The sequence below is a fragment of the Moschus berezovskii genome, chromosome 1 (assembly GCF_049115385.1).
Source record: "Moschus berezovskii isolate FMDL1 chromosome 1, NW_MosBer_1.0, whole genome shotgun sequence".
Taxonomy (NCBI): domain Eukaryota; kingdom Metazoa; phylum Chordata; class Mammalia; order Artiodactyla; family Moschidae; genus Moschus; species Moschus berezovskii.
In genome coordinates, this window is record NC_142460.1 from 59,084 (window position 1) to 86,848 (window position 27,765).

The following is a 27,765-nucleotide window of genomic DNA, read 5'->3' on the forward strand; positions in this document are numbered from 1 at the left end:
CTTGCACCTTAATGAAACCAATGCTTGGAAAGGGTGACACTTGTGAACACTGGATCTAGCCATTGTTCACACTGGATCATGGAGCAGCATATTTTTCTTTGCCAATTGGGCCCAGAGTGATGACTAATGCCCCTGCATGGTACCCTGCCCATGTGGTGCCTCTCCTGACTCAACAGTCCCCACCAGAGCCACATGTTCCCGATCACGAAGCCAGTGCATGGATACAACAGGAAGCCTGGAGCTCCGGCACTTGGGAAGGTCGTGCCGGTGCTGGAATGGCAGATCCTGACCCCCTGATCTCACGTGATGATTGTAAAGGAAGGCAAGAGAAGAGAGGGAAAGAGAGGGATAAGGAGGGGAGGGAGAGAGGAGGGTGGGGGAAAAAGAATGAGGAAAGTGGGAGGGGAAGGGTGGCTCAGTGGGGAGGGACCCTTGCCCAGGGTTACGATCAAAGTTTTCCATAAGCTGGCCAGCAAAGTGAAAGCTCAGGGAAAGGACCCTGCTGCATGTCAGCTTCTCCAACGCCGGTTTCCACTCTGCTGTCACATCAACAGGAGGCCTGAATCAAACCCAAGTAGCTGAGGCTGGGCAGTGAAATGCCTCCAGCCAAGGCCCCGAAGAACTGGCACCAGGCTCAGTGACCTGGAAGAAGACAGCAACTCTGGGTGAGTCAGCACGTGGGTGCGGAGCGCTCAGGTGGAAAACCAGGAACCCACGGTACCCAGGCCCGCGTGCAGTGGGGAGAGCACTGGGAGCTGATGGGCGGCGCCCTCGGCCCAACGGGGAGTCAGAAGAAATTTGCACCCGGCTCAGAATGTCCTCACAGATGTTGGACACGGAGTCTGGAAACCACAGAAATGAAAGGGCTACACCGCTCACGGTCAGGGGTCTGACCTCTGCCTGGAGTGAGGCAGCAGGTGTGTCTCTAGGGCGGACATAGTGACGACAAAGTCACGAGACACCTGAGCCCATGGGACCACGTCTCCAAGGCTGGGGCTGAGACGCCGCAGACACAGCAGGCAGATACTGTGTGCTGGGTGGTCCCCGCCCTGGCTATCCAAGCTGGTAACAAGGGAATGTTTGCTGCCGGGTCACCCCTGGTTCTGACCTCAACTCCAGGCAGCCCTTCCAAAGGGCGTCTCCACACCACATGTGACCGCTTCAACATCTGGTCTGCAGAAATCCGATTATTTGAGCTCATGTGTAAAAAGATGTAGTCTCATGGGCTTCAGAGAAGTAGGAAGAGAACTCAGCTTTATTGACATCAAGCAGACTTTCTTCCCCATGTTCCACATCCAACAGTAATACAACGTAGTAAAGCACAAGGCATATTAAAACATAGCCAGTTCTAAGCAGTCGGGATATTTCCTGTTATAGAAAAGAAGTACCTGCCCACAGATTCACATTAACATACACAGTACATTAATATCAATCTCTGCTTCACACACCAGGCCAAGGGGCGTGTGTACATACAGGCTGGGGTCCTTCAGCAAACTGACTCTCACAACAGCATCAGTAGGTGGTGTGGGACACACTCGACAATCAAAGAACAGTGTTTTTATCGCCAAGACCATGAGGCTGTCTCCTGGAGTCGTCTCGGGGGTCACACCCCGAAAGCTGAGGCCCCTGCACCATGTAGCTGTTTGGAAAGCAAGTCAGGAGCCCCCAACACAGCATCACTCACCACAAGCCACCGTCTCTCCAAAAACAAGAATTGGAGAGAAAATGATGTGAATGGTGGGTCACTGAACTCGGTAACACTGTTCTGAATCCAGAACCGAGGCTGTCAGTTCATTTTTGTTGACTTTTGGACAGCTGACTTTAGAATGCAAATATTTCACACTACATGAAATGAACAAAGGCAGGTAGCACGGTCGGCATCTGTGTGTGGCCGCCCACAAGGACGAGTGATGGACACACCAACTTGGGTGTAAAAGGGCTGGTAAGACGACTGCTTTTATTTAAAAAACCAACTTAGTTTATGCTCGTGGCCCACAAACTACCTACGTTTTATTTAAATTCTCATTATCTACTTGGCTGCGCAATGTCTGAGTTGTGCACACAGGATCTTCAGTTGTGGCATGTGGGATCCACTTCCCTGACCAGGCTCAAACGCAGGCCCCTTGTATCGTGAGCACGGAGTCTTAGCCACTGGACCACCAGGGAAGTCCCCGAAGTGAGTGCTTTTAATAGATCTCGAGTGACAGCTGACACTCTTCATCCATTAATGATATTCTATAAAACAAGAATCCCACTCAAACTTTGTGGAGCAAGCTTCTTCACTGCTGCAAATGGAGACAAAACACTCAGCTTCTCCCACACCTGTGTTCCCGTGCACTCCGGGCAGCTGCTCAGGACAGGTGGGCTCACAGCTCTGTTACCAAGGGACCAACATCAGGAGTGAGGAACACAACCAAAGGCCTCCAGCCCACCATCCCTCTGACACGGGGTGCCCCCTGGCAGCGGCCAAGCACACTCTGATCACCCTCATCAGGAGGGTGGGTAACAGCTAAGCTCGGTCAGTGTCCCGCAGGCCACGGACGGATGAGCAGAGCACAACACTGGGACAGGAGCCCTGCTGGGCCCTGTTTCCGGGGTCAGCAGGCTAGGTCTTGCTCCGCCGGAGAAGCGTGGCGGGACTGGGGCCACCCTGGAACTTAAGGCTCTGGAGGTTGACGTGGGCTCCGTGTCTGAGCAGAGTCTCCACCGTCTTGGCATGTCGGCCCCGGGCGGCCAGGTGCAGCGCACTGAGGCCCTGCTCATCGGACAGGTCAAGCACGTCGGCACTGACCAGCTCCTCCACCACCTCCGAGTGCCCACCGGCAGCGGCCAGGTGCAGTGCCGTCTGGTTGCGCGGGCCCCGGGCCAGCGTGTTGACCCGCTCCTCCACCAGCAGCTTGACGGTTGCCAGGTGCCCATTGCGGGCGGCCAGGTGCAGAGCGGTGCAGCCCTCTGCGGTCACCGCCTCTCTGAGGGCGCCCCGGTGCAGAAGCAGCCTGGCTGTGCTCGTGTGGCCCGTCTCTGCAGCCACATGCAGCGGTGTCTGCGCCAGCAGGTTGCACATATTGATGTCGGAGTGTAGGTCAATGAGGACGCGGGCCACGCGGTAGTGCCCGCGCTGGGCAGCCAGGTGCAGGGGTGTCCTCCCGTCCAGCGTCTGGGCGTCCACGCTCACCCCTGGTTGCTTGGCCAGCAGCTTGACGATGGGCAGGTGGCCCTGCCAGGTGGCGTAGTGCAGCGGCACCCAGGCGTCCTTCCCTGGCAGGCCTGCATCCACGCCACGACGCAGCAGGATCCGCACGATGCCTTCCTGGCCATGCTGGCAGGCCACGTGCATGGGTGTCCGGCCCTCACAGTCTGCCTCGCACACAGAGGCGTTCTTTTCCAGCAGCAGCCGCGTGCTGCCCTCGTCCCCGTTCTGGGCCGCGAAGTGCAGGGCCGTCCACTGGTCCTCATCCGCGGCGTTGACACTGATCTTCCGGGCCAGCAGGAGCTCCACGATGCCCCGCACCCGCTTCTCCACGGCCACGTGCAGCGGGGTGGAGCCTCTCCTGTTGGTGAGGTTGGGGTTGGCGTTGTTGAGCAGCAGCCACTTGACGCAGTCCTCCTGCCCGGCCTCCACGGCCAGGTGCAGCAGGCTGGCACCCCCGTCCAGGACCAGGTCCACATCCTGAGGCTGCAGAATCTTCATCAGCCTGCTTGTGTCCCCACTCACGATGGCGTCCACCAGCTTCTTCTTCTGGATGTCGGTGGTGCCAAGGTCTGCAGGGAGAGCAGATGCAGGGGTCAGATGGGGTGGCTCCCGAGGTCTGGCCGGTGTTTGAACGTAGTTACTGTTTACCTGAAATCGCTTAAGTGTTTGTCCATGCAGTTTAATTTAAGATCTAGTGGGGAGACCTCAGGCAGGTCAATGAATATCCCCAAGGTGCTCTTTTGTCAAATTGCAAACTGAAAATCATTCCAGCTATCTGATAAAGTTGTGATTAAATAAAGAATATAAAACTCAGGCCCTTGCTGGTGCTCAGCAATGGCAGTGACTGCTAACAAGGGAGAGGGGGCAATGAACACAAAAGAGGCAGGAGCCCCCAACCCACTGGAGAGCTGGCAGCTCCCACCCCAGGGCACCCCTCCAGAGCCAAGCAACTGCCTGCAGCCCAACGTCCAAAAGGTGCCTCTTGTCCCAGTACCACCACCTAGGAAGCTTTCTAGAAAAATCCTCCAAGGACTGAGACTCCCCCTTTAGAAGGACTGTTACTCATGATGTAAACATGTAAATGTTTGATTTACAGAAAAACCCCACTATGTTGTCTGGGGTTCTGATATGCATGAAACAAGACGCCTTCATGGTAAACATGCTCAAGGGGCCTTGCACAGGAGGAGGGGGTGCTGGGTGTAGTAAGAAAACAGAGCAAACGCAGTTGGGACTTGGTGTTTCAGCACAGGCTCCTGAGATGGACCAGTGACTGATCTAAGCATGAATACGTCACCTGAAGGTATCAGACCCTGAGAAGAGAGAGTTCTAATGACTTTCTCCATGGGAAACAGGTGCTTCTTTCTTTCCAACCTCATCACTGACTGCTCACCTCCAATGCAGCCAGGCCTTCCCTACCTCTGCATCTTTGCAAGGTGTCTCCTTACCCAAAATGCTCTCTTTAATCCCAAACACACCACTCTAAAAATCCCAAACACACCACTCTAAAAATCTCAAGGCATCTAGGCAAGGTCCTCATTCCAGGAGGAATTCCCGATTTCCCAGGAAGAGCAAGCTCCCCTTCCTCCTGAGGTCTGCACCCTCCCCACGACCCTCCGGCCACCCCTGTGCTGCAGTCCTACACGTGAACATCCGTCTTTTCCTCATGGAAAGGAAACCTCACACATTGTCCTCACCAGAGATGCAGTGAGGCCCTCACAGGAGGGCCCCCATGACTGAGGGCCAGCAACTGGGACAGGGCAGGGGCAGAGAAAAGTGCCTTCCAGAAAGAAAACCCAAGGTGTATAGTCAGAACCGGGCAGTTATGACCTCCAACAACAGTGCACCCATCAACCCACACAGGTCCAGGAAACGGGAGCAAATAAGAAAGAATGGGGTGTGTACCCAGTGTTGCCTGAGAAAGGGGGTAGAGGGCTGACATTATAAAAAAGAGAGAGGTCTCCAGGAAGAGGGGGTCCATCCATTCACTGGGCTACCTGGTACAATCCAGTTTCTCCAACCGACACACCTGAGGTTAGTCTGCACGCGATGTCGGCACAGGTGAGACCCTCCACACAGCCAGGGGCATGACTCACTCCCCTTACACCTAAGTGACACATGCTCAGCCCGTGGGCATCTCCAATGTGCACTGACACCCAAACCCAATAAGCAAAGAGCTGCACAAAACACAGAAGAACTACAGCCGGGTCAAGAAACAAGACACCTGATCATTTTCAGGTACTTACACCCTGCCTGCCCCCTCAAATTAAACCCATTATTTCCCAAGTGCGGGGGCCCCTGCTCACCACTTGTTGAAGGCTCCCGCTCGAAAGACAAGGACAGTGACCCTCGGGAGGAGAAAGCAGAATCCACAGAGGACACCCCCGAGAGCCTCTTGCCGCTGCTCGCCGACGGAAGTTTGGACTCGGAGGAGCTGCGGCTGAGCTCTTCCGGGCCCTCAAGGGTCTGGGAGATGCCGGAGTCCAGCTGGGACAGTAGCTCGGAGAGGCTGTAATCATTGTCAAAGGTGGGGGCAGATGCACGCTTCAGCGGGGTGGGCACAGGGGCCTGCGGAGACAAGCAGACAGAAGAGATGAGGCTTTGTCCATGACCCGATGGGTCAGGATCAGGGGAACACATGGGTCCCCCATGAGCCACACAGAGAATTTAACTCCTGTTCCCAGACGGTCCTGGTGCTAAAGAAAGTGAAATTGTTAGTCACTCAGTTGTGTCCGACTCTTTGTGGTAAAGAACCCGCCTGCTAATGCAGAAGACACAAGAGACATGGGTTCAACCTCTTCATCAGGAAGATCCCCTGGAGAATGAAATGGCAACCCACTCCAGTATTCTTACCTGGAGCATCCCATGGACAGAGGGGCTTGGAGGCTACAGTCCACGGAGTAACAAAGAGTTGGACACAACTGAAGCAACTTAGCACGCAGCATGTACCACAGCTCCACAGTGCCCAAAGACTCCAGCAGGAGGACATCGAAAGATAAGATTGTGGGAACAGATGTCCATCACCATGCTGAGCCCCAGTGCACCGCTATCCAGACAGAAGGTAAATAAGCTGCAGGAGGTGAAGCCTGTATGCCGGCTGGGTCCACCCAGGACACGTCAGTGCCGATAGGAAACGGAGGAAGGAGATGGCTTCGGGCAGGGTCCTAACACCCTGAACCCTTCTTGGGTCCGCGCAAGGGTGGCTTGGGGGCTGCGGCTGCACAGGTGAGGTATGGGGCCCAGCCCTGGGGAGGGCATGGCATTCCAGCTCAACCTGTGCTAACGGGCCCTTCGCAGGCTCTGTCCTGACAGCGGGGAGAAAGGCACATCCTGGTGACGGATCAGAGCCTGCGAGGGACTCACGGCCCTTCCCCAAATCCTCCGACCCAGCCGCCTGGTGCACCGAGTCACACCCATATGCTGGGCTGCTCTTTTCCTTATCGCGGGCCAGGTCCCCTCCACCATAGCTTTGCCCCCTGACCTGACACACACGGCCCTCATGCTCAGATAGCAGACACACCATAAACAGTTACTTATCTGCCGACCTTACACCCCGGCCAGGGACGATAACACCAGATAACACCTTATAAAGTCAGTTTATCAGCCTCCACTTTACAAGTCCTACTGCCTTAAAGGTATTTATTTAGTTAGCATAGTTAGAATTTCTTATCACATCTTACATAACCTGTGTGACACTCATAGAGGAAAATTTATGGGCAGTTAGAAAGGCTCAAATCCCCAACCTCAAGGTGCAAAAAGACACCCAGACCCCGGAAGCCCAGACCCCTCTCCCCAGTGTGACCCAGCGGGGGCTTCAAGCAACTCCCCCAGTTCAAAGAGCATCCAGCCCTGGTGGTCCAATAGTTAAGACTGTGCCTTTTCAATACAGGGGGTGTGGGTTTTGTCCCTGGTCAAGGAACTAAGATCCCACGTGCTGTGCAGTGCAGTCAGAACACACACACAGTATCCAGACGGCGGCTACTTAATGTCAGCCATGGGCCCACACTGCCCTTCCCTAAAGCACAGACAGCAGGTGGGGATGGGATACCATCAGGCAGGAAACCAATCTGGGGCCAGCACACCATGGACCTACCCCTGCCCTGAGACAGAATTCTGTGGCCAGCCCAAGCCTCAGAACTGGACGAGTGGTCCAGGCTGGCAGGGCATCTGCAGGAAGCAAAGACTCAATCCCTGAAGCTGATGTGGCGGAAACCAGGCCCCGGGAGGGTGCCCATTACCTCGGCCTCGGCATCAGGCGGGTCTCTCACATCTGGGTCTTGAGTCGTCTCTTTCACCTCCTCATCGGGTTTTTCACACAGGTCTTCGGTTTCAGAAGTGATTTCTTTGGAGGAAAACACAAACGGGTGTGTCACTCAGACAATGAATTAGCAAATGAGCTACTTAAGCATGTGACCTTGGAGGGGAACAGTGCCTGCAGTGTTCAGTCTGACCAGTCAGCGCTGCCCACACTGCTGTCCCCCGGCTGAGCTCACAGCGGGCCCCCAGCACCGCCATCAGGAACCACATGCGGGGTCTGGCCAGACTCTAAAAGGAGCCACCGTGTGCCTGTTTCCCCAAGAAGCCTTCGTCTAGGTAGCCCCGCTAGCCAGCCCAGCCCGAGCTTGTACCCTCACGGCCTGGGCTGCCAGCACCAGGCTAGAAAGCCCCCACCTCATTCACACTGATTTTCCTCTTACGTTTTAAATGTCGTGATCAATTCCAATGGCATCAGGATCACTCTCCTAACCAAAGGACACAGCTGTTCCCAGGGGACAAGGCCCCAAGAGAAATGCAAAGGCCACAGTCCAGCGGGCACGTGGTCCCCAAAAGATGCACTACTGTATCTGAACCCCGAACACCAGGCTCCTCGGGACAGCAGGCCGCAGCCGGAGGTGGACAGCTGGAGATGACCAAGCGGTTCCAGCCGCCCCTCCCTGGCCCTGGGAGCTGGAGGGCCACAGGCGGGGGCCCTGGGCGGGCACAGCCTGCAGGAGGCGGGCTCACTCTGGCACTCCCGTCTGTGGACAGCCTCCTCATCCCAGCTGCCGCCTGTCCCCTTCCTGGCCATCAACTCCGTCCCCTGGGACGACAGCATGAGCATCACGCAGCAGGGCTCCCAGAGCCCAGGGTGGGCGCTCACCTTGGAAGCTGGGCCGCTCGCGGGGGTCCCCGTGCCAGCAGCGCTGCATGAGGCGAAGGAGGCTCCCACAGGCGCGCGGCCGGGGTCTGCAGACAGGCGGCAGCTCCGGCCTGTGGCCCTTCACCACTTTCACCATGATATGCAGGATGTTTTTCTCGTCTGCAAAGGGAAGGCGCACAAGTCAGGGCAGCTCCCAGGGGCTGAGGTTGGGTTTCTTATCTTCGGGAGGAGCAACGATGACCGTGGGAAAGTTTGGGTGCCCACCCGGGAGACACGGCATTATTTCCTCTTCAAAGCACAGAGGTTTCTGAAATCCTTAACCCTGCCAGACACACCTGTCCTCTACGCTCCAGAGGTTGGAAACCACCTGTGATCTACCAAGGGGAATCACTCTCTTGTATCACAGAGATCTTTCTGTGCAGCGAACTCAAAGAAAAATCAAGTTCAAAGGAGAAAAATATATAACGGAGCAGATTCCAAAGGGACCCAAACAGAAGAAAACTGATGAACCATGAAGTCACACTGCCCAGCCCCCAAGTGGCCCATAGCTCCCTGCAACGACGAAAAAGTCTTTCTGAATTCCCACCCCAAAGCGCAGGTGCCTGGCAATGAGCCAGCCCCAGTGATGGTACATAGCTCTCAGTGCCTTCACACACAAGCTGTGTAAACAGGGACCCTTCTCCTGCAATTCATAATGTGGGGTCCCACCTGGCCTCCTTTCCAACCCCCTTCAGAAGCAGGCACGGGCCCCTCACCATCAATATCCTGGTCACAGAATGAGGGGCCCAAGGCGACCCCCAGGGCCCAGATTTCCTCAGTCAGCCTAAAACCACACCAGAGACCAAGCAAGAGTGCAAGCTTCTGGTTCCCACCACGCCCACACCAGGGGACTCCCGAGATGCCAAGCCACAGGGGTGGAAAACTGGCTCAAAGTCAGCGATGGCTGCCAGGAGTCTGCTCTGATGTTTTGTTCCACTTTCCCGTTAAATCTTATGCAATAGCGAGCTCAGGTATCTACATGTTATCTCCACAATAACTCAGACTTCCAAAACCCAGCAGGTCCTCTAGATAAAACGTAACTCACCTAAACACCTGGAAGGGTTTCTGCTGCCAAACACAGATGGAACAGGTTCATGAGCTGCCTCTGCACACCCTGGATGGCCCATCGACCAACCAATAAAGCACAGGCACCTCAGCTCCCACGTTCCTTCCCATCGTGTGTCTGACCCTGGGAGCCGTGTCCAACAGACGGCTGCGGTCGGACGGGCACACGGCCACACTGAAAAGAACCCAGAGCCTGGACCTCCGCAGAGGCAGCGTCAGGGAGACAGGGCAACAACTACGGACAGAACCCCACAAGGATCCTACTCTGCTTCTCAAGCAGCAGACCTGGGGCTGCACACTGACTCTGGTCTGCATTTTTAGGACTTTTTGGTCAAACTAGAAAAGACGAAGTAGCCCAGACAGGCTTGGAGAGAAAGAGGAAAGCTTTCCAAAATAAAGAGAAAAAGTGCTTGACTTTTCCAGTACTGAAATCTCAAGGCCAGAAATCCACGTGGTGGGTGCCTGGTAAGGAGGAAACCCCCAGCTCTCAGGCCAGGTGGGCTGACCCAGGGACTCTGACCTGGGGGCACCCCTCTGCGGTAGCATCTACACAGTGATTCTGGAGACTGGCTGCCCCCCAAGGAGAACACCCTTCACACGACTGCACCATACACTTCAACACGGTTCTGGTAGTCATTTCTGTCAGACATGTATTTTACAACCAAAAATTACAAAATTAAAAAAAAAAAAAAAAAAACCTAGCTGGAAATAAGTACAACAGACAAACCCCACAGAAACAGAAAACAGATGAGTGGTGATCAGGGTCTGGGGTCGGGGGTTGGGAATGAGCAGCCTAACCACTATGGGGTCCAGGTGGTGATGACCGTACAACGCTGTGAGCTTAACACCACAATGTATAGCTTAAGTGATGAAAAACGGGAATTTTAGCAACTCAATGCTAATATGAATTACTTTTAAAAAATTGTAATGGGAATTATATGCTATGTATATTATGTCACACAACACAAAAGAATGAGCTGGTACCTAACAAGATCCACTGACTGACCCCATCAGATCTGTGCCTTTCCCTGTATGCGAACTGCATGGAGAGATCACCTTTTTGGCATATATGAAAGCCTGCAAAGAAGTGAGCCGTGGGTCTCCGTGCTGACCTGCTGGGCTGGACGGAGCAGCCTCACCACCCCACCTGCCTGGACAGCCCACCAGCTCCACGACGCAGGGCAGCCCCTCCTTACACAGAAAGGACCACAAAGCACGCCCTTCACGGTGCCAGGAGAGATGGCTGCACCACCCCCGGCACGTCCACTCACCTGCAAACGGCTTCTTCTGCGTGAGCACGCCCCAGATCACGATGGCAAAGCTGCAAGGAGATGGGCACATCAGTGTCTGCAAGTCAGACTCTCAAACAAAGCCAGAGCCCCCCTCCCCCGACACTGCAACAAGCTCAGGAAAACCACCCCCTCAACCAGAGTCTTTAGGACACAGGAAGAAAGAGAGGACATGGAGGTATTTTTCATAAATTTTTTTAAATGGGCAAATACTCTTATTGTGGGACAAGGCATGATGGAAGCTCAGATATGTCAAACAACAGACAAAACTCCATCGACTGAACTGTCAGTCCAAACAGCAGGAAGGGGTCCCTGAGGGGGAGCCACCCTGTCCCTGGACCATCAGCTTGTGAGGAGAAGGCATGTCTGCTTCATTCGTGCTGTGTTCTTGCAGACACGTCCACAAGATGCTGACTACAGCTCTAGGTGTCTTGAGTAACCTGCCCACTGATGTCATCCAAGTGCACAGAAAAGATGAGCAGGCAGCCAGCTGAACTTTCCACAGCCCTCTGTGGTGATCAGAAGTTATATACACTTGTATGGTAATATATATACAAATTTGGGTTGGCCAAAAAGTTCATTTGGGTTTTTCTGTAACATCTTACGGAATACATGAATGAACATTTTGTCCAACCATATAAATATACATACATAAATGTGTGTGTGTACACACATATTTATATATATATATATACACACATATTTATCTATATAATAAATACATATACACACACATATATATACATGTGTATACACACACACACAATCTCTCTATATAATTGCTCTGGATATACCCCCAAAGAGCTCAATCTGGTAAATTAAAAAAAAAAAAAGAAGTCCAAACTTGGGCTATCAGCCAGCACTGGGTTAACAGCACCTGTTTATAGAGACCCAAAAGTCCTCAGTGAAAATTAACTGAAATCTGCCAATTCAAAAACTGAAACTCTCAACTCTGAATAAAGAGAGAATCTTATTCTCCCTAAACCCTACGAGCCGGGCCTAGTGCCCCCTGTACCGCTTGCCTGCAGACGGACAGGGAGAAGCCCAGCAGAGCACAGACAGGGCAGCTGTGGTCAAACCAGTTGGCCGGGACTCCAGGCAGCAGAGATGACGCAAAGGCAGGGCTCAGGGTGACAGTCATCCCGTACGGACAGGAACTACAGTGACGGTGCTTAAGTGCCACTCACACCCTCCCGCCTGCTTTTCTTCTTCGAGAGTCTAGGGATTAAGACCATGACAAGTTGGGAAGCGATGCTACCACGCGGTTCCTGATTGTTCTCTGGCTCAGAAATCCCCGATGCTAGCTTGTGAACAGCCTCCAGGTGTCCATGTTCCTGTCACAGGTCAGTGATGCTAGGAAGGGTAAGTTCTGAGCCAGAGGGACTGGATTCGGGAGCCTGAATTCACATGCAGACAGTCGCGCAGACCACTGAAAGCAGGTTCTCTCAACAGGCAAGTGAGACAGCCCACCTTTCCTACAAACACCGAAGCTCCCACCAGGCGGGAGCTGCCCATCCATTACGTAACCGGCTCTGACTGACACCAGCCGTTCACAACCTCCATCCTGAGCAGCATCACCCACAGCAGAGAAGTTCCTCTTGTAAGAAAGTTCTGGGGCTGGGACTTCCCTAACGGTCCCTAGTTAAGACTCTGAGCTCCCCATGCATGGGGCGTGGGTTCCATCCCTGGTCAGGGAACTAAGACCCCCACAAGCTGCACAGTGCAACGAGGAAAGAGAGAAGGAAAAAGAAAGCTCAGGGGTGGCCTGTGCCCACCGACTAAACGCCCTCTCATCTGGACTGAACCTCTAATCTGACAGTACCCGGGAGCCCTTGGGAAAGCCCCCTCCGCACCGAGGAATGGAGGTGCAGAGCCGGCCGGGGCTGTATGCCCATCACCCACCTGTACACATCATGCTTGGTGTCGAAGAGCCGGCTCTTCTCCCGGATGCGCTCCGGAGGGAGGTAGGCGATGGTGCCGAATAGGCCGTCCATGCTGAGATCGTGCGAGTGGGACAGCCCGTTGCACTTGGCCAGCCCGAAGTCAGAAATCTGGAACAAAGAGGTGAGTATGGGGCTGGTCAGGCTTGGCTGGCAGCGTGCCAAGCGAGGTGGCCCAGTTGCCACTTGTGGATGTTTACCATCATGTCCCCTCAGCAGTGTTGGGGGGCACAGTCCCCCAGCCTGGCTGTGCAGGCCCCTTCACCAGCCAGGATCACAGCTCTCAGGTCAACTGCACTCCCCAAGCAGGTGGGAAGGCCCAGCCAGACAGGGAGAACCAAGCCTGAAGACATTAAGAGCTTGACGGGCTGGGAAAAGATTACACTATCAGGAAGGAACTCACTGGGAGAGGGAACTGAGAATTACAGCTTGTCTGTGGGGCGTTGCGTCTGCCCCGTCACACAAAGGGAGGAAGCGGCCCTCCATTTTCAGGTGTTGGGGCAAAGCAGTTATGCAATCTCGCAGCTGGGGAAGCGGGCAAGTGGCAGCACGTCCTTTAAAGGGAAATATGTCTTCAGAAGCCCTTTAAAGCGAGCAGAACACACACAGCCAATCTGTCCTCCACGCAGAACGTTCTAGGGACAGACACTTGCTGGCTGCAAACACAGCATCCCAGCGTCCTGCACATGGCTTGTACACCGCAGAGCCCACCAGTCCAAGGGCACCTGTTCCCAGGGACTTGACCCTCACACCCCACTGCCTCCTCTGCTCCTGGGACAAAGGTGCCCATCCTGAAGGTCTGGGGAAGCCACAAGGGGGAAGTCACTGCAGGGACCCACTGCCCTCCAGCCCCCCACCCCGGCTGTCAATCAGAGCCCTTGGTGGTATTAAACGCCCCTTGCAGTTAAGCCACACTTGCCAGCAGGTGGAAAATGGCCCCTTTATAAATTCTCCTCTGAGGCTCATGGATTTTTCTAAGCCTTCTAATTAATTCTGGGCTCCTCCTCAAACACACCTCTGGAGTGATCGGAAATGTGGTTGAGTCAGGCCTTTAGTTCTGGGCTCACCTGCCCACAAGGTGAGCCAGGGGCCTGGTGTCATCACCGCTGAGCAAGGGAAGTTCATGACTGGGGACCCGGTCCTCACATCTGTGGGGATGGGGAGGGTGATGGAAGAAAACCTGTAAGACTGGACCTGGCCCCTACTTCTGCGGCCAGGCTGTGCCAGGGTGGGCGTGGGTCCACGCGAAGGAGGCCAGTCTGGCCATTTCTGAGCCTCCGGCAGCTGTCTGTTCTCTGGCCTCCAAGATCCTTTCCACTCTGGAGAGCACAGTGCCAGCTCCCCACAACAGACCCATCACCAAACCCCGCAGCTCGGGAGGAGAGAGCAACACAAGGTAACAGTTGGACGAGCGGAAAGTGTCAGGACCAGACTCTCAGAAGCGTGCTGGCTGCCCTTTCTTTTTATTTCTGCTGTTTTCAGGTACAGCCAGCTGCTTCATGATACATGTGGTGAAAAGAAAACAAGCATAATTCTATGTGAAAGCCCTGGCGTCAAAATCAAACTCAGGAATGAGAATTCCCACTGACTCTCCGGCCCGCCAGACTTCTCCACCTGACCTTTCTCATCTCCCCATCTGTCCCCAGGATCCTGGGGAGAGGGACAGTGTGGCAATCCCGCTGAAAAGCAAGCGTCTATAACTCACAAATGAATTCACACTTCATGTCCACCTCGGTACTGCCCAGAGCCAGTGTTCACACAGGCCCCGAGACACAGCCCTTCCCCTGCTGGGCCCAGCTGGATGAGACTAACAGACTAACCGAGGGCAGGGGCAGGGCTGCGCCAGCTTGGGGAGAAGGCCATTGTGGACCACAGAGGACAGGACCCTGCATGTCCCTCTGAATACAGTCTGGGGTGAGCAACCTGGGCCTCAAGTGTAGCCTGAGGTTTTAAATCGAGTTATTTCATTATGAAATTAAAATGGGTTTACCGCTTATACTAAAATTAATATATTAGTAGTGACACTTCATATACTTAATATCAATTATTCATTTAATATTAAGTGTCTTGAATACTCATTCCAAAACATAGTGGTTGCTGTGAAATTCTCAGTTCCAATCCTCCTATCTATTGACATAAATGTAGTCTGGAGGGATCAAGGGAAGGGGGTGGAGTGACAACTTATCATCTTATTTCAAGATTGCAAATTCCAGTTATATTACTGCAAATAACCATCAACTAAGAACTGCCCAGAAATCCAGCGGATGACTTAGAACCTCAGACCAAGCTCCCGCTGAGCCATTCCTGAGGATGAAAGAAATGCAGTCCATAAATACATTTTCCACTGGTCTGGGGCTGCGCGTGGTGACTACCCCCCTGCTCGAGAAGGGAGTCTCGGAGAAGTCCGTTCCTGACCTCTCCGGGGAAGTGGGGCGGTGCCCTGGCTGTGGCCTCAGAGTGGTAGCATTCCCTCCCAACCTGTTCTAAGTCATCCCAGGTCCTCAATGACAAGCCACATGGTCCTTTACGGAATGTTCACCCACTTCCTAAAACTCAAAAAGTGCCAGGCCTGCTAAGCCAGGGGCTGCCCAAGTGGAGGAAGAAGAAAGCGGAGGGCGAAAGTGCTCAAACCGAGGAGCCTCAGAGCCGACGCAGAAACACAGACCACAGGGACACCAGCCCCGGGTGCCGGCGAGCGGCACTCTCCACCCTGCTGGGCGACTGTTCGGTCCTACTGTGCACCCAGCATCGGGACCATGCCTGGATGAAGGTCAACATCCGGTATGGACCACAGAACAGAGGGACTGTGTCCTGGCCATTCCAACTTCCACGGGCCAGGCGCGGGGAGCCCCCAACAACAGGGCCACCACCCCACCTGCCAGGGGCAGAGCATGGGAGGGCTGCGCTGCTGAGGAGGGTGCTGGGAGGAAGGTCACCATGGTCCTACAGGGCGTGGCCTCCCGCTCCTAACGCGGCCGTCAGCAGAGCAACCTGCCCCGTGGGAAGGGAATGGGCTGAAATACAAGCCCCACCAGGCCCGCTGTGGTCCATGATGCGAAAAGATAGCTCTGAAGGCCGGGCTGTGCCCACTGGGGACTCCCTAAGAAAGGCACATTTTATTCCAGTGATGTCTCAGTAACCCTTCCACACCCTGCAACCTAATCCGACTAGGTCTGTTTCCCCTGCTCATAAAACCCACAACTTTCCATGACTTCCTCCACCAAAAGGCTGTTCCGTGTGTGCCCCCCAATCCTGACTGGTCCCCTCTGGAGACCAATCCCACCCAGTGACACCCCCACCCTGAGCTGTTCTGTGTGTGCCCCCAATCCTGACTGGTGCCCTCTGGAGACCAGTCCCACCCAGCGACACCCCCACCCTGAGCTGGAGTTACAGTGTCTCCTTACACTGTACCCCAGGGGCTGCCTGGACACCTACCACCACTACCCACTCCACCCCCACGTGACAATGCATGCCACCCATTATGTCTGTGAGCATCCCATGTGTGGCAGCGGGTTGGGTGAGGGACCAAGGGCTCCAGGGCCCCCGAACCTGGTTCTAACCTCTGCTCAACCATATACAGTGGGACAACACCAGCCCTTGACTCAACCCTCCAAGACTCAGCTTGGCAGGAGCCACCGTCCACATGGTGCTTCCCTTGGGAGATGCAGCAGCTCCTGCAAGTGGGGTCCTCTGCACACAGCAGGGACCTGTCCTCACCTCCCCATTCTTGGGCATATTCAAGTTTGAGATCCAAGGTCTCACACTGATTGGGTACCCACAGACCCCGGGCTCCCAGTCACAACCCTGTAACGTTCACGGCGGGTGCAGAGGGTCCACATGTGAAGCCAGCACCCCAATCAGAAGGAAGCAGGACTGCAGGGGTGCGAGACCTGGGCGGACCAGGAACCACCCACCTAATGTCTGTTTTCTCAATTCCCTGCTTCACTTTAGCAGGAGCGTACTTTGAATTTCTGCTAAAATCTGATCACTGAGCAACACCTCCTTAAGGACACATTGTAACTAAATGTCTGACGTGAAAACTGATTTCCCCACCGGCCACAGGTGGACTTGGCCAGAGCTCTCTGCCTGCTACAGAATCAGGATGCGGGTGGTTGGCATGGCGTGTGGGGGCCCAGCCTTCCTTCCAAGGTGGAGTGAGGATGCCGAGGAGCCAGAGGGAACCCAGGCCATGGAGTGCGGGTCTTCCCACCAACTTGCCTTCCTGAGGCACGGGGAGACCGTGGCGGCTGGGTGGAGTCCTAGGACCCAGGTGACCTCATGCCCTCCATGGACAACGATCTTCAAAGAAATGCAAACCTGACCACACTAACAATGGCCAATTCCAGCGGGCGGCCCCTGGTTTTCAGTTATATTATACCTCATGCTTTTCTGCCTCATGCTGCTGCTGCTGCTAAGTCGCTTCAGTCGTGTCCGACTCTGTGCGACCCCATGGACGGCAGCCCACCAGGCTCCCCCGTCCCTGGGATTCTCCAGGCAAGAATACTGGAGTGGGTTGCCATTTCCTTCTCCTTTCTGCCTTATAAACTTACCCAAAAAAAGATCAGAACTAACAGGCCTTGGGTGAAAACAGGAGTCCCTCCAGGGCTTCTCTCCATGACACCCCGAGACTCCCATCACCCCAGGAACCACCAAGGGGAAACACACCCCACCGGGCCTCACACAGAGACAGCCAATCCATGGTCCACTTTCTAACCTGATTTAGTCAGATGGCCAATAAGCCCAGACTCCTAGAGTCCTGATCCAGAATGTGGGGCAGGATGACCTGTGTTCCTAAAAGCCCATTTTCCAGCTACACCATCAGTGGCGTTCAGACCAGCCACACACGACAACAGTGGGGGCCCTGATGCTGAGAGAGCCTCTCTTTCAAGTTCTTTCCTGCAGGAGAACCACCTCCTCTTCCGCCTTCTCACTGGCCCTGAGGTTCCACCACCTTCCCCACCCAACCCCCAGCCTTCCCTGGGCACCCCCACCTTGATGGGTAGTGGGCGTCCAGCAGGATGTTGGCGGGCTTGAGGTCCAACCTCCCCCACTCTACCCCCAGAGCACGAGCCCTGCCCGCGCACCCCCACCTTGACATGGTAGTGGGCATCCAGCAGGATGTTGGCGGGCTTGAGGTCCAGGTGCAGGAGCGGCGGGGCCATGCAGTGCAGGAAGTTCATGCCCACGGCCGTCTCATGGATGATGCGGAAGCGCAGGTCCCAGGGCAGCGGCTCGGAGGCCAGCAGCTTCTCCAGGGAGCCGGTCTCCATGTACTCCATGACCAGGCCCACGGGCTCCCGGCAAATGCCGTACACCGGCAGGATGTAGCGGAACTTGGCCATCTCCATCTTCTTGGCTTCTTCCAGAAGTTCCATGCGCTCCCTGGAAAAGTTCAAAGACATGAGGAACATGGTGGGCAGCAGTCGCCTGGCCACAAACACAGGCACGGCAGCCAGGAGACAATTAGCTCCATACGGCTGACAAAATTGCTAAAACGCAAGTACACATGTGTACAAATGCATGGATGTGTGTGCACACATACACACAGGGCTCACTTTAGTGTCAAATACAGTGAGACCCCTACATACGATAGAGTTCCTTTGGAGAGCGTGTTCGTAAGTCCAACAAAGTGAGCCTAGGTACCCAACCAACACACTCGGCTACATAGTACTACGCTGTCACAGGTTTATAAATACATTAAAAAACAAACACAAATAAGAAAGAAAACATTTTTTAACCTTACAATACAGGACCTTGGAAGCTATAGCGTACAGTACAACAGCTGGCACACAGGGGCACATTCACATCTTTGAAAGTTGGCAACCTAAAGGTTCGTACGGAGCGCGCTTTCTGGGCCCTCCAAGGCCTTCAGTTCCATGGTTACTCAAACACAGCTACATGTTTTGGGGTTATCAGAGGTGAAAACAGAGACTGATTATGATCTGAAAAATCTCAGGCAGCCCTGAGCCAGTGCAGGCTCTGGGCTTCAGAGGAGGCGGCCGATGCGGACAAACCCTTCCCTTGGGATGACAGCAGGGACGTTCAGGTTAAAAGCTGTAATGAACTGTCCACCCAAAGAGCTAAGCCCCCTTCTTTTTGAAGCCCATCACTCTAGCTGGCTTCGTCATTCCTGACCGCAACCCCACACTGAAATTCACAGAGCACTGGGCTCAAGCAGGGTCTGCAGAGACCACGGTCCAAAGGCCTCCTTGTCTTTAAAGCCACTGTAGTAAACTACACGTTACACAGTATTTATCACTGTGACCATTCACAAGTGTGCAATTCACAGCATCAATATCCATTCACGAGGCTGTACAGTCAACACTACTCTCTCCACCTAAACTCTGTCATCATCCCAACAAAAACCTCTGTGCCCACCCCAACGGGAACCCTCCTCACAGCCCCCAACCTTTTTTCCACTTTCCAGGACCTCTGTGGACTTCACGTAAGTGGAATCATATAATACCTGTCCTTTAGTAACTTGCTTATTTCACTCATCATGCTTTCCCGGTCCACCCATGTTGGAGCACACACCAGAACATCACTCTTCTCAGAGCTGAGTTACATTCCTTTGTGTGAACGGACACGCTGTGTTCATCTGCTCCCCTGCCGATGGGCACTTAGGTGGTCTGCACCCGTCAGTTTGGGACTAATGCTGCACATTTACACACACAGGTGGTTCAAGTCCCCGCCTCTATCTCTTGGATACACTCTGAGAAGGAGCGTTGCCCGGTCACGTGGTATTTCTACGTCTAACCTTTTAAGAAGATGCCGAACTGCTGTCCACGGCCAGCTCCTGTTTTGTAAAGGAACTCTGACTGGCTGGGAGTCTTGCCCATCCATTCACGTCCTGGAGGCAGGGCAGCCTCCACACTCAAGGCAGAGATGCGTGGCCACAGCCCAGACTCCGTGGGCTGTGGAGCCTGAAAGAGTCTCTCTCTCCTGTCACAGAAAGTCGGCCAACCCCGCTCTACGTCATTTCCTGGTGCAGCCCACAGCCTTAGAGCCTAGCACCCAGGGCCTCGGTCAGGGTCCGTGGGATGGGTCAAAGTTTCAGGGTGCATTCAGGAGAAGAGGCTGAGGCCCAAGAGGACAGTGTCTGGCCACCGCAGAAAGGACCCGGGAGCTGGCTGAAATCCAGATTCCTCAACCCTACTCCTGGGGAACAGGCTCCGGGTGGGTGCCAGGAACCTGTTTTCTTGGACGCTCCTAAGGGACAGTTCAGAAGCACACAGCCCATGGAAGGCCGGGAACTGAAGCAGAAAGCGGTGCATGAGCCCGCAGGGACCACTCCCCCCACCCCAGAAGGCAGACTCCCACACCAGCCACCTCACCCAGACCCAGGATGGCTGGTTCCCAACGCAGGGGCTCTTCCGGAGTTTGGATGTACCTGCCTGCCCTGCCTGCACCTGGTCCCGCTTCTCAACCTGCTGGAGAATCAGAAACCACTGAGAAAAACGAGTCTGTTTCTCACTGACCAGCCTCCTCTCTGTGACCACAGCTCATTCCCAGGCTCCCCTCACAGGTACGAAAGCACTTCCCAGGGTGGGGCTGCCAGCAAGGAGGAGCTGTGACACACTGACGGCTCTGGCTCTGCCCTCGACGGGCTCAGCTGGACAGCATCTCAGCACCTCTGCCTACCTGTCCAGCCCCTGCATTTGGGAGGGGAGCCCCCCGCCCCATGAACACCCACCAAGGTGGGTGTCCCAAGGAGAGGATCTTTGGGTGTAGACCAGTGGTTCTCACCCAGGAGTAACTTTGCCTCCAGGGACACTGGGCACTGCCTGGAGAAATCTAGGTTGTCACAGCTGGGGGCTGCTGGCATCCAGTGGGGAGAAGCCAGGAGCACCGCCCACCTCCTTACCCTGCAGTGCATAGGACAGCCCCCAAGGCCAAGACTTCTCCAGCCCCAAAAGCTAAGGGTTAAGCTTGACAATCCCTGCAACAGAGCTAACGCATTTTTAGCCAAATTTAAAATAAACCACTACAGCCTGGAATCGCCCACTTCAGTACTCCCAGCATTTGCTTTAATTTTAATCTGCAGCCAATTAAAACTCATTTTTGACACGTATTTACTGCGCATCCTCTACATGTTAGAACTGATGACAAGAGACCCTTTCCTACCTTCAGGATATTTACCTTCTAGGGGAGAAGATGGAAAATTACCCCCCAAAAAGAGGTGTTGTTGAAAAATCCGAGATCTTTGAAGGGAAAGAACAGGGACCTGGGGAGGTTTAATAAAGGGGGTCCCTAACTTGGGTGGGCAGAGGGCAGGCAGCAGTAAGGGCTTATGAGAAGGTCACAGCCCCACTTCTGCAGGGGGCCCCAGGCTAGGAACCACGGGGGCAGAGTGGCCACACACATTCAGGGTGGGTGACCCACTCAGGGAGGTCACCGGGGCCTTGGCCCCAGTGGAGAGAGGCCAGGGCCTCTCCTGGGGGAGAGGAAGCTGGTCAATGTGGGGCTTGTTTCTGAATGAGAATCATTAAGGCTTGGTGACGGACTGGACGTGAAGAGGGAGGGAACAAGATGGCCCTAGAATGCTATTGGGAATCACTAGGTGGCTCCCCATTCAGGGAAGCAGCAGGAGGTGGGAGGTAGGAGCAGGAGGTGGGAGGTAGGAGGGGTTGGGGTGGGTTAGTTCTAAACAGGTTCGAGGAGCAAGAGAACCCCACTGGCCTCAAACACAAGTGTGAGGAGGTATCAGGAGTAAATAAAGACACGACTACAAAATAAAACTGAGCTAACTGGCCTTAGTTTGATGCACTTCCTTAGCACTCTGGTTAAAGAGCCAATGAATGGACAGCAGGATGCCGACAAGAGGCCCCATGTGGGGGCCCCAGGCTGGGCTGAAGCCTGGGTTCACCCAGCCAGCCCCTCCCTGCAGCCACACTGCTCACTGGGCTCCAGGACAACCTGCAGGCAGACCCCGGCCCTGTACCCGATCTCGAGGGACAACTATACTGAAAAGGGCTGGATCAAGCATCATTTAAAATAAAGGTAGTCAAGGACAGGGGAGCCTGATGTGCTGCAGTCCATGGGGTCACAAAGAGTTGGACATGACTTAGTGACTGAACAACAACACAAGTCACTTAAGGATCAGAAATGGCACCCTTGGCCCATTTCCTTCCTCCTCCTCCGGGGAGACCTCACGTCACCTACGCTAACCAGTTCAAGCACCTTCCTCTGACACTCACTACCCAGTGGTGGGGATCAGCGCTGGGGCTGCTTCTGTTCCCTATTGAAGAATCAGTTTTGTGATTTGTCTGGGCCTCCTGCCTTCCTTCATATTCTTTCAAAGAAGTGACTGGTCTGTCACCGCTCTCCACCAGCATGAGTCCAGCAGGCAGTGCTACGTGGCCCTGACATATATTTGGCCACGGGATGGACAGAGACACACTTCCACCAGGAGTCCTCCCCGTCAGGCCCGCAGGCTTCCAGGCACTGCTGGTTCCGAAGTTTACAGGCCAGTCACTCAGAGGACATTCTGAGAGCCAGCCCCAGCCCCACCCCCCTGCCAGCCTGACAACAGCCAAAGACGCTGTCAATTACACTGAGGCTGAAGGTCTTATGAAGAGCGGCTCTGTGCCTCTCAGTAAAAGCGTTTGCTTCCATTTGCCCGAAGGGCTGACTACGTAAGACCCAGGTGACTTCTGATGGCAGAGTTCGTTAGGCTCAGAGGAGCCGCTGGCAGCAGATCACTCGTGGCCCCACCAGCTGAGGTCAGCAGGTTCCCGGCTCTCTCCCCTACCCTCAGCCCTTCCCACCAAACTGAGACCCCTTTGTTACTTTAAGTGGGAGGCGGGGATGAGGGGGGCAAGGGTGGGGGGTGGGGCGGGGGCAGCCCTGCAGCTGTCTGCTCCGCAGAGTTGACTATGGCTGGAATGTTCTAACCCAGCCTGTACCCTTTCGGGGAGCAACACCAGGAAGGCTGTGTGACTGACACAGGTCAGTGTGACTACTGACCACACATCCCAGGACAGGTGGAGGAGGAAGGTGGGGTATCCTGGAAATGAAGTCTTCAGGGACAAATCACCTTCTCCATGACAGCTCAATCAGAAACACCTTAAAGCTGAGGACCCTCCCCTGGCTGCACCCACCGGAGAGGGGGAGGGGGTTCCAGGACCACACAGCAGGGGGATCAAGGGAACCCGGAAGGAGCGCCTCACACGGACCTGGGGGCGGGCTGGCCGAGCCCCCTAACCACCCTCATTGTTCAGGTTCAGGAAGGTCGACCCAAAAGGTGTACATCCCATTTACCCTCTAGGCCTTTCTTCATTGGGCCTCTGGTGCCCTGCCAGGACCCCCCACCCCACCCCACCCCGCACCTGGCAGTATCAGCAGTTCAATAAGTCGGGGCTGGGCTGGACCCTTTCCGGGAGCTGCTGGAAAAGACAGGAAAGTGCTTCTTACACAGAATGAAACCACCACTGTGTTTTTGTCAATTAAAACGCACTTTTCCTCAGAGCAGTATTTCCAGTTTATGCTGACCACACCACATAAAGGATGGACACTGGATGTTGTGATGGCTGCTGTTACTTAAGGACCAGAAGAGACTGTCAAACCGGCCCCAGAGCCCAGGAGTGGGACGGGCCAGGGTCAAATTCCACTCCACCCAGCGAGGGGTGAAGCTCCAGCCACCAGAGTCCACTGACATCAGTCTTCATTAAACCCCAAAATGGTGACGTGATAAAAGCGTGTCTACAATTAGGCATAATTCAGTAGGACTGGTGTCATGTTTCTCTTCTGTAATCATGTCAATCACATCTCCTTTCTCCCAGCAGGAATGGGGGAAAGCACCCCCACCCCACCCCTCTTGCTCTAAGACGGAACACTAAGCTGGGGTCCAATTTGTTAAAGACATTTACTCAGCAGCATTTAGGTCAGTACAATCTTTCTTCTGGCTGAAACCCATTTCTCCCACCCCAGAGAAGGCATGGGGTGGGGAGAGATGAGAATCTCACCAGACTGATCATTTTTTTCTTTCTTTTGATATTCATTTGACAGTGTCGGCTTTTAGTTGAGACAGAGGGGATCTTTTGTTGCAGCCTGAGCTGAGCTGCCTTTTGGCTCGTGGGATCTCAGTTCAGTTGCTCAGTCATGTCCGATTCTTTGCGACCCCATGAATCACAGCACGCCAGGCCTCCCTGTCCATCACCAACTCCCGGAGTTCACGCAAACTCATGTCCATCGAGTCGGTGATGCCATCCAGCCTTAGTTCCCTGCATCCCTGCATCAGAAGGAGTCTTGGCCACTGGACCACCAGGGAAGTCCCAAACCGATTATTTCCAAAGGACCTTTTTTGGAGAAGCCATGGGGTTCTCCTCCAGTCTCAGGCAGAAATTTCAAAGACATCCAACCATATCTGGAGGCAAGTACCTTGTGGGGAGGAGGGAAGACAATGGGTCCTGGGACTCAGCCTTCGGAAAAAGGAGCAGCAGGAAACTTCAGGCAGAGGAGGAAGGGTGGAGGTGCAGGGACGGGCATCTGGTAACAAAGAGCTCCTCAGAGGGAGGGAGCTGGGAAGCACCTTCGGGAAGAGTCACAGGAGCACCGTTTGATCATTCCTGAGCCTCCCAGCCAGGCCTCCTCTCTGTGCCCCAACCCAGTTACCTTCCCAGGAAGCCTGCAAGGGGTTCCCACACTGCTATTTTTAAAACTGACAAGAACCGGGCTTGTCGGATTGTCGGCTCTGTATGTACAAACCTGGGGTTTGCTCAGGCTCGCCCCAACGAGCCTCGGCCAATCACCCAGCAGCTGCTGGTGCTCAGCTATCCCAGGCTTCCTCTTAGCCAGGGGCGGGGGCCAGAGGAATGGGCCTACAGGGCTAGTTCTCACCTAAATGGGAATGCTCCCCCCACTAAGCTCTGCCCGAAACCTCAAGATCCCCTAATGAGGATCAGCCAGGGGGGACACATGTCACCCCTGAGCTACCAGACATCCCCATGAGAGGAGGAGATGCAGATGAAGGGGGCATCAGTTCTCCCAGGTACCGCTTGGAAGCCACCTGGCAGGTGTTCCTCTGCTTGCTGCAAACTTCAAGGGGTGTCTGGGACCAGGTGGCCCCTGACTTTCTGCTCACATGGTCCGAGGAGCCCTCGATGGGTGCTGGGGATCAGGCCCTGCTGTGGCCAAGGTGTGGCATGAAGACTGGGGCCAGGAGACCCCAACCTCCCTAGAAGGAGAAGCAGCTGATGAACATGAGCCGGCACCTGTACCTGCAGTGGATCCCTATGGAGCTAGTGGGAGAGGCCCTTGGAAGGAAAGGCCAGGCCCTCGTGGCAGGGGTGAGAAGTACCAGCCTAAAACCAGGTGAGACAAGACTTGGCCAGAAGGGGCACAGGGCTGGGGGCTGCACCCAGGAACCTCAGTCAAATCAACTCCCCGTTCCAGGAAACATCTTGAAAACAGAAGGGTCAGAATGGTGTGCAGCTCATCAAAAGAGCCAATCTGTGGAAATCTTGCAGGACACGCCACCATTCCAAGATAGGGATGCAAGCCTGAGCCCCCTGCACCGAGGGAGGGGCATGAACTCCGAATGAGAATCTCAAACCAAAGCATCAATAATTAACTCTGAAAGTTTTCTTTACAAAGAGGAGGGGTTTGACCATCTCAATCAGAGGAATCCGCTGCTAATGCAGAAGCCAGCCTGCTCCACTCAGCCTGACAAAGCGCAAGAGGTGAATTCTTCCTGCTGGGCAATGCTGACCTCGACCCAGCTGCCCAGCACATGCCTCCACCTGCCTATTTCAGGCAGGGCAGGAAAGCCTTCCAGTTACAGGACAAAACACTTTTCAACCAGGCCATGCAAGATCCTAAGTGGCCTGCCTCACGTAGAGAAACCCAACCTCCAACTGGGCCACCCAAGAAACAAGGGCCTGGACACTGGAAATAACAGATCCTAGGGAGGGCTGATGAGTCAGCCTGGGGACCTGCTTGTTTACTCTGCTCTTCCAACACAATAAGGTGATGTTAAAAGCCTTCGCTGATGAAGAAAACTCGGCCAGAAGACTCCAGCAGACAAATAAATGCCCCCGAGAGCGTAAAAATATCTACACAGCGGCAAGAGTCTTGCCTTTCAGGATCTAACTACTGGCTGGCATTCAAAGTGATTCAGATTTCATCAAAATAACCACAGCGCCCCTCCCAGACTGAGAAGCTCCCAGGATCCGAGGCGCAGCTTCTCAGGGAGCTCACCTTTGAGCCGGTGATATTTGCATGACACTTGTCACCACTCTACTGAAATTCGAGGCTTTAGAGCAAAAAGCCACCAATAGCTCTGCTGTATAATCTCTTCAGCCAGGATGAAAACGCAAAGCCACTGGATGCCCAGGGCTTCCTCCTATCCAGGGCCATGGGCTGTGGCAGCACGCACTGTGATTCTGTGTACCTCAGTCCAGGGAACACACATGGCCACCCCGGAAATGAACACTGCCACCACTGGGGAGGGGGGTGATGGGGGGTGGAGGGGGAGGGAGCTGGAGTTTGTAGGCCCCATCACTCAATAAGCTGAGGATTAGAAACCAGGTCTCCGAGATAGCAAAAGAGTCACCTTTCTAGTCTGTCTGTTCAGGGCTGACTATAGAGACAGCTCTCCAAGAACCCTCCTGTCAATGCAGGAGACCCAAGAAACACTGCGTTCGAGCCCTGATTGGGGAAGATCCCCTGGAGAAGGAAATGACACCCCATTCCGCTATTCTTGCCTGGGAAGTTCCATGGACAGAGGAGTCTGGTGGATTATTAGTTCATAGGGTTGCAAATAGTCCCTAGTTTGCAACAAGCATTGCGTGGCATGGCTCCATACAAAACACAAATGCCATACAACTTCCATGTTGAATGCAAACTTCACCAAAGGCTAAGTAATTTAGATGCACTCAATTAAAGCTTATAAATTATTAAAATGCAACCATAAACAGTGAACAACCCCCAGCCAAAAAGAGCTGCTTCTCAAGACTCTCCTCCCACCTCCCTCTCCCGTAAAATTACACAAAGACCATTATCCACCGACTGAATTTAACTGGGGCAGCGCTGGTCCTTTCCAACTGTCTTTATTTGAGCGCCCCTGTTACCGAGGGACAAGTAGATATCCTCCCAGCTTTGGACGGGGAAACCGGGCACTACGAGGGCGCCGTGGCCCGGCCACAAAGCGGGTAAATGCAGGCCGCTCCCCAGAGGCTTGGCCTGGAAATGAAATCAGCCTAAAGACAGCGTACGACCAGAAAGCGCCGAGTGCTGTAACAAGGCTCCCAGGCCGCCTGCCGGACCCACCGCCAGGCCCAAACCAGGTAGCGCCGACTCTCAAGTGCTAGGGCGCCGAGGAAGCCTGGCCAAGCCAAGTCCAGGGCTTCCGACCGAAATAATTACAGTCTTAACACCAATTTGTGCTCCAAAGTAAATTACTAAGTAAGTCGAACGGAGTCTAACTCACTCACAAAGCCCAGATCCCCACACGGCAATTTTTCTAAGCCGGGCGCAAACCGCAGCGCCAGGGTGGGACCTGGGCGGACCAGACGCGCCACCGAGGGTCGAAGACTTAAGGCGAGCCCGGGACCCTGAAAATCCGGGGCTCACCGGAAGCCGAGTAACAATACAAGGCACTTAACAACTCCTTAGGCGAACGCAGCTCCCCGAGGTTCTCCCGTAGGAGCAGCATCCCGGGACCCCGGCGGGAGCAAACAGAACCGGAGCTCGCCAAGCCGCCCCCCGCGTCCCTCCCACCCGGCCAGCGGCGCCGACCCCGCCGCGGGCTCACGGCCTCTCCCGGCGCTGGGTTTTCCTGCCGAGGCTGCTCCGGAGGCCGCTCGGGTGGAGAGAACGCGAACGCCCGGAACCCAGGCTCCCCACCGCCTGCCCAGCGCCGCCGCCCCCGCCCGGCCGCTGACCTGTCGTCGACGTGCAGGCTCGGCGAGCACTTGATGGCGAGCCACGTCTTCCAGTGGACGTGGCGTACCTTGTACACCTGCCCGAAGCCACCCGAGCCGACCTTCTCCCAGCCCGCGAACTCGCCCGCGTCGAAGGTGCGCAGCAGCCCCAGGGCCCACGGGCCCCGGCTCTCGCCCTCCATCGCGCGCGTCTGGCCGCCGCCCCGCGCCGCCGCGGCCG

At 54.8% G+C, this 27,765-nt stretch overlaps 1 protein-coding gene across 2 annotated transcripts; it reads right to left on the bottom strand.

The window, feature by feature from the left end:
• Positions 1 to 364: 364 nt before the first annotated feature.
• RIPK4 (receptor interacting serine/threonine kinase 4) lies at positions 365 to 27,765 on the bottom strand. 2 transcript variants are annotated; one of them, XM_055414222.2, is made up of 8 exons: positions 27,546 to 27,765; positions 17,754 to 18,045; positions 12,626 to 12,774; positions 10,706 to 10,755; positions 8,331 to 8,489; positions 7,429 to 7,532; positions 5,497 to 5,758; positions 366 to 3,762 (listed from the first exon to the last, which is right to left on the bottom strand). In XM_055414222.2, the coding sequence occupies exons 1-8, from the start codon at positions 27,725 to 27,727 to the stop codon at positions 2,606 to 2,608; spliced, it is 2,355 nt and encodes a 784-aa protein (XP_055270197.2). In that variant the 5' UTR covers positions 27,728 to 27,765; the 3' UTR covers positions 366 to 2,605. The 2 variants fall into 2 exon arrangements, with proteins under 2 accessions (XP_088690723.1, XP_055270197.2); XM_088834597.1 differs by lacking the exons at positions 17,754 to 18,045; positions 27,546 to 27,765 and adding an exon at positions 12,864 to 15,341 and having other exon boundaries at positions 365 to 3,762.

Coding starts and splice junctions, on each gene's coding strand:
- RIPK4 (XM_055414222.2), bottom strand. CDS start 27,727: ATGGAGGGCGAGAGCCGGGGCCCGTGGGCCCTGGGGCTGCTGCGCACC. Junction 5,759..7,428: donor CGCCTGATGCCGAGGCCGAG/GTAATGGGCACC, acceptor TTGTCTCCGCAG/GCCCCTGTGCCCACCCCGCT. Junction 3,763..5,496: donor GCGGGAGCCTTCAACAAGTG/GTGAGCAGGGGC, acceptor CTCTCCCTGCAG/ACCTTGGCACCACCGACATC.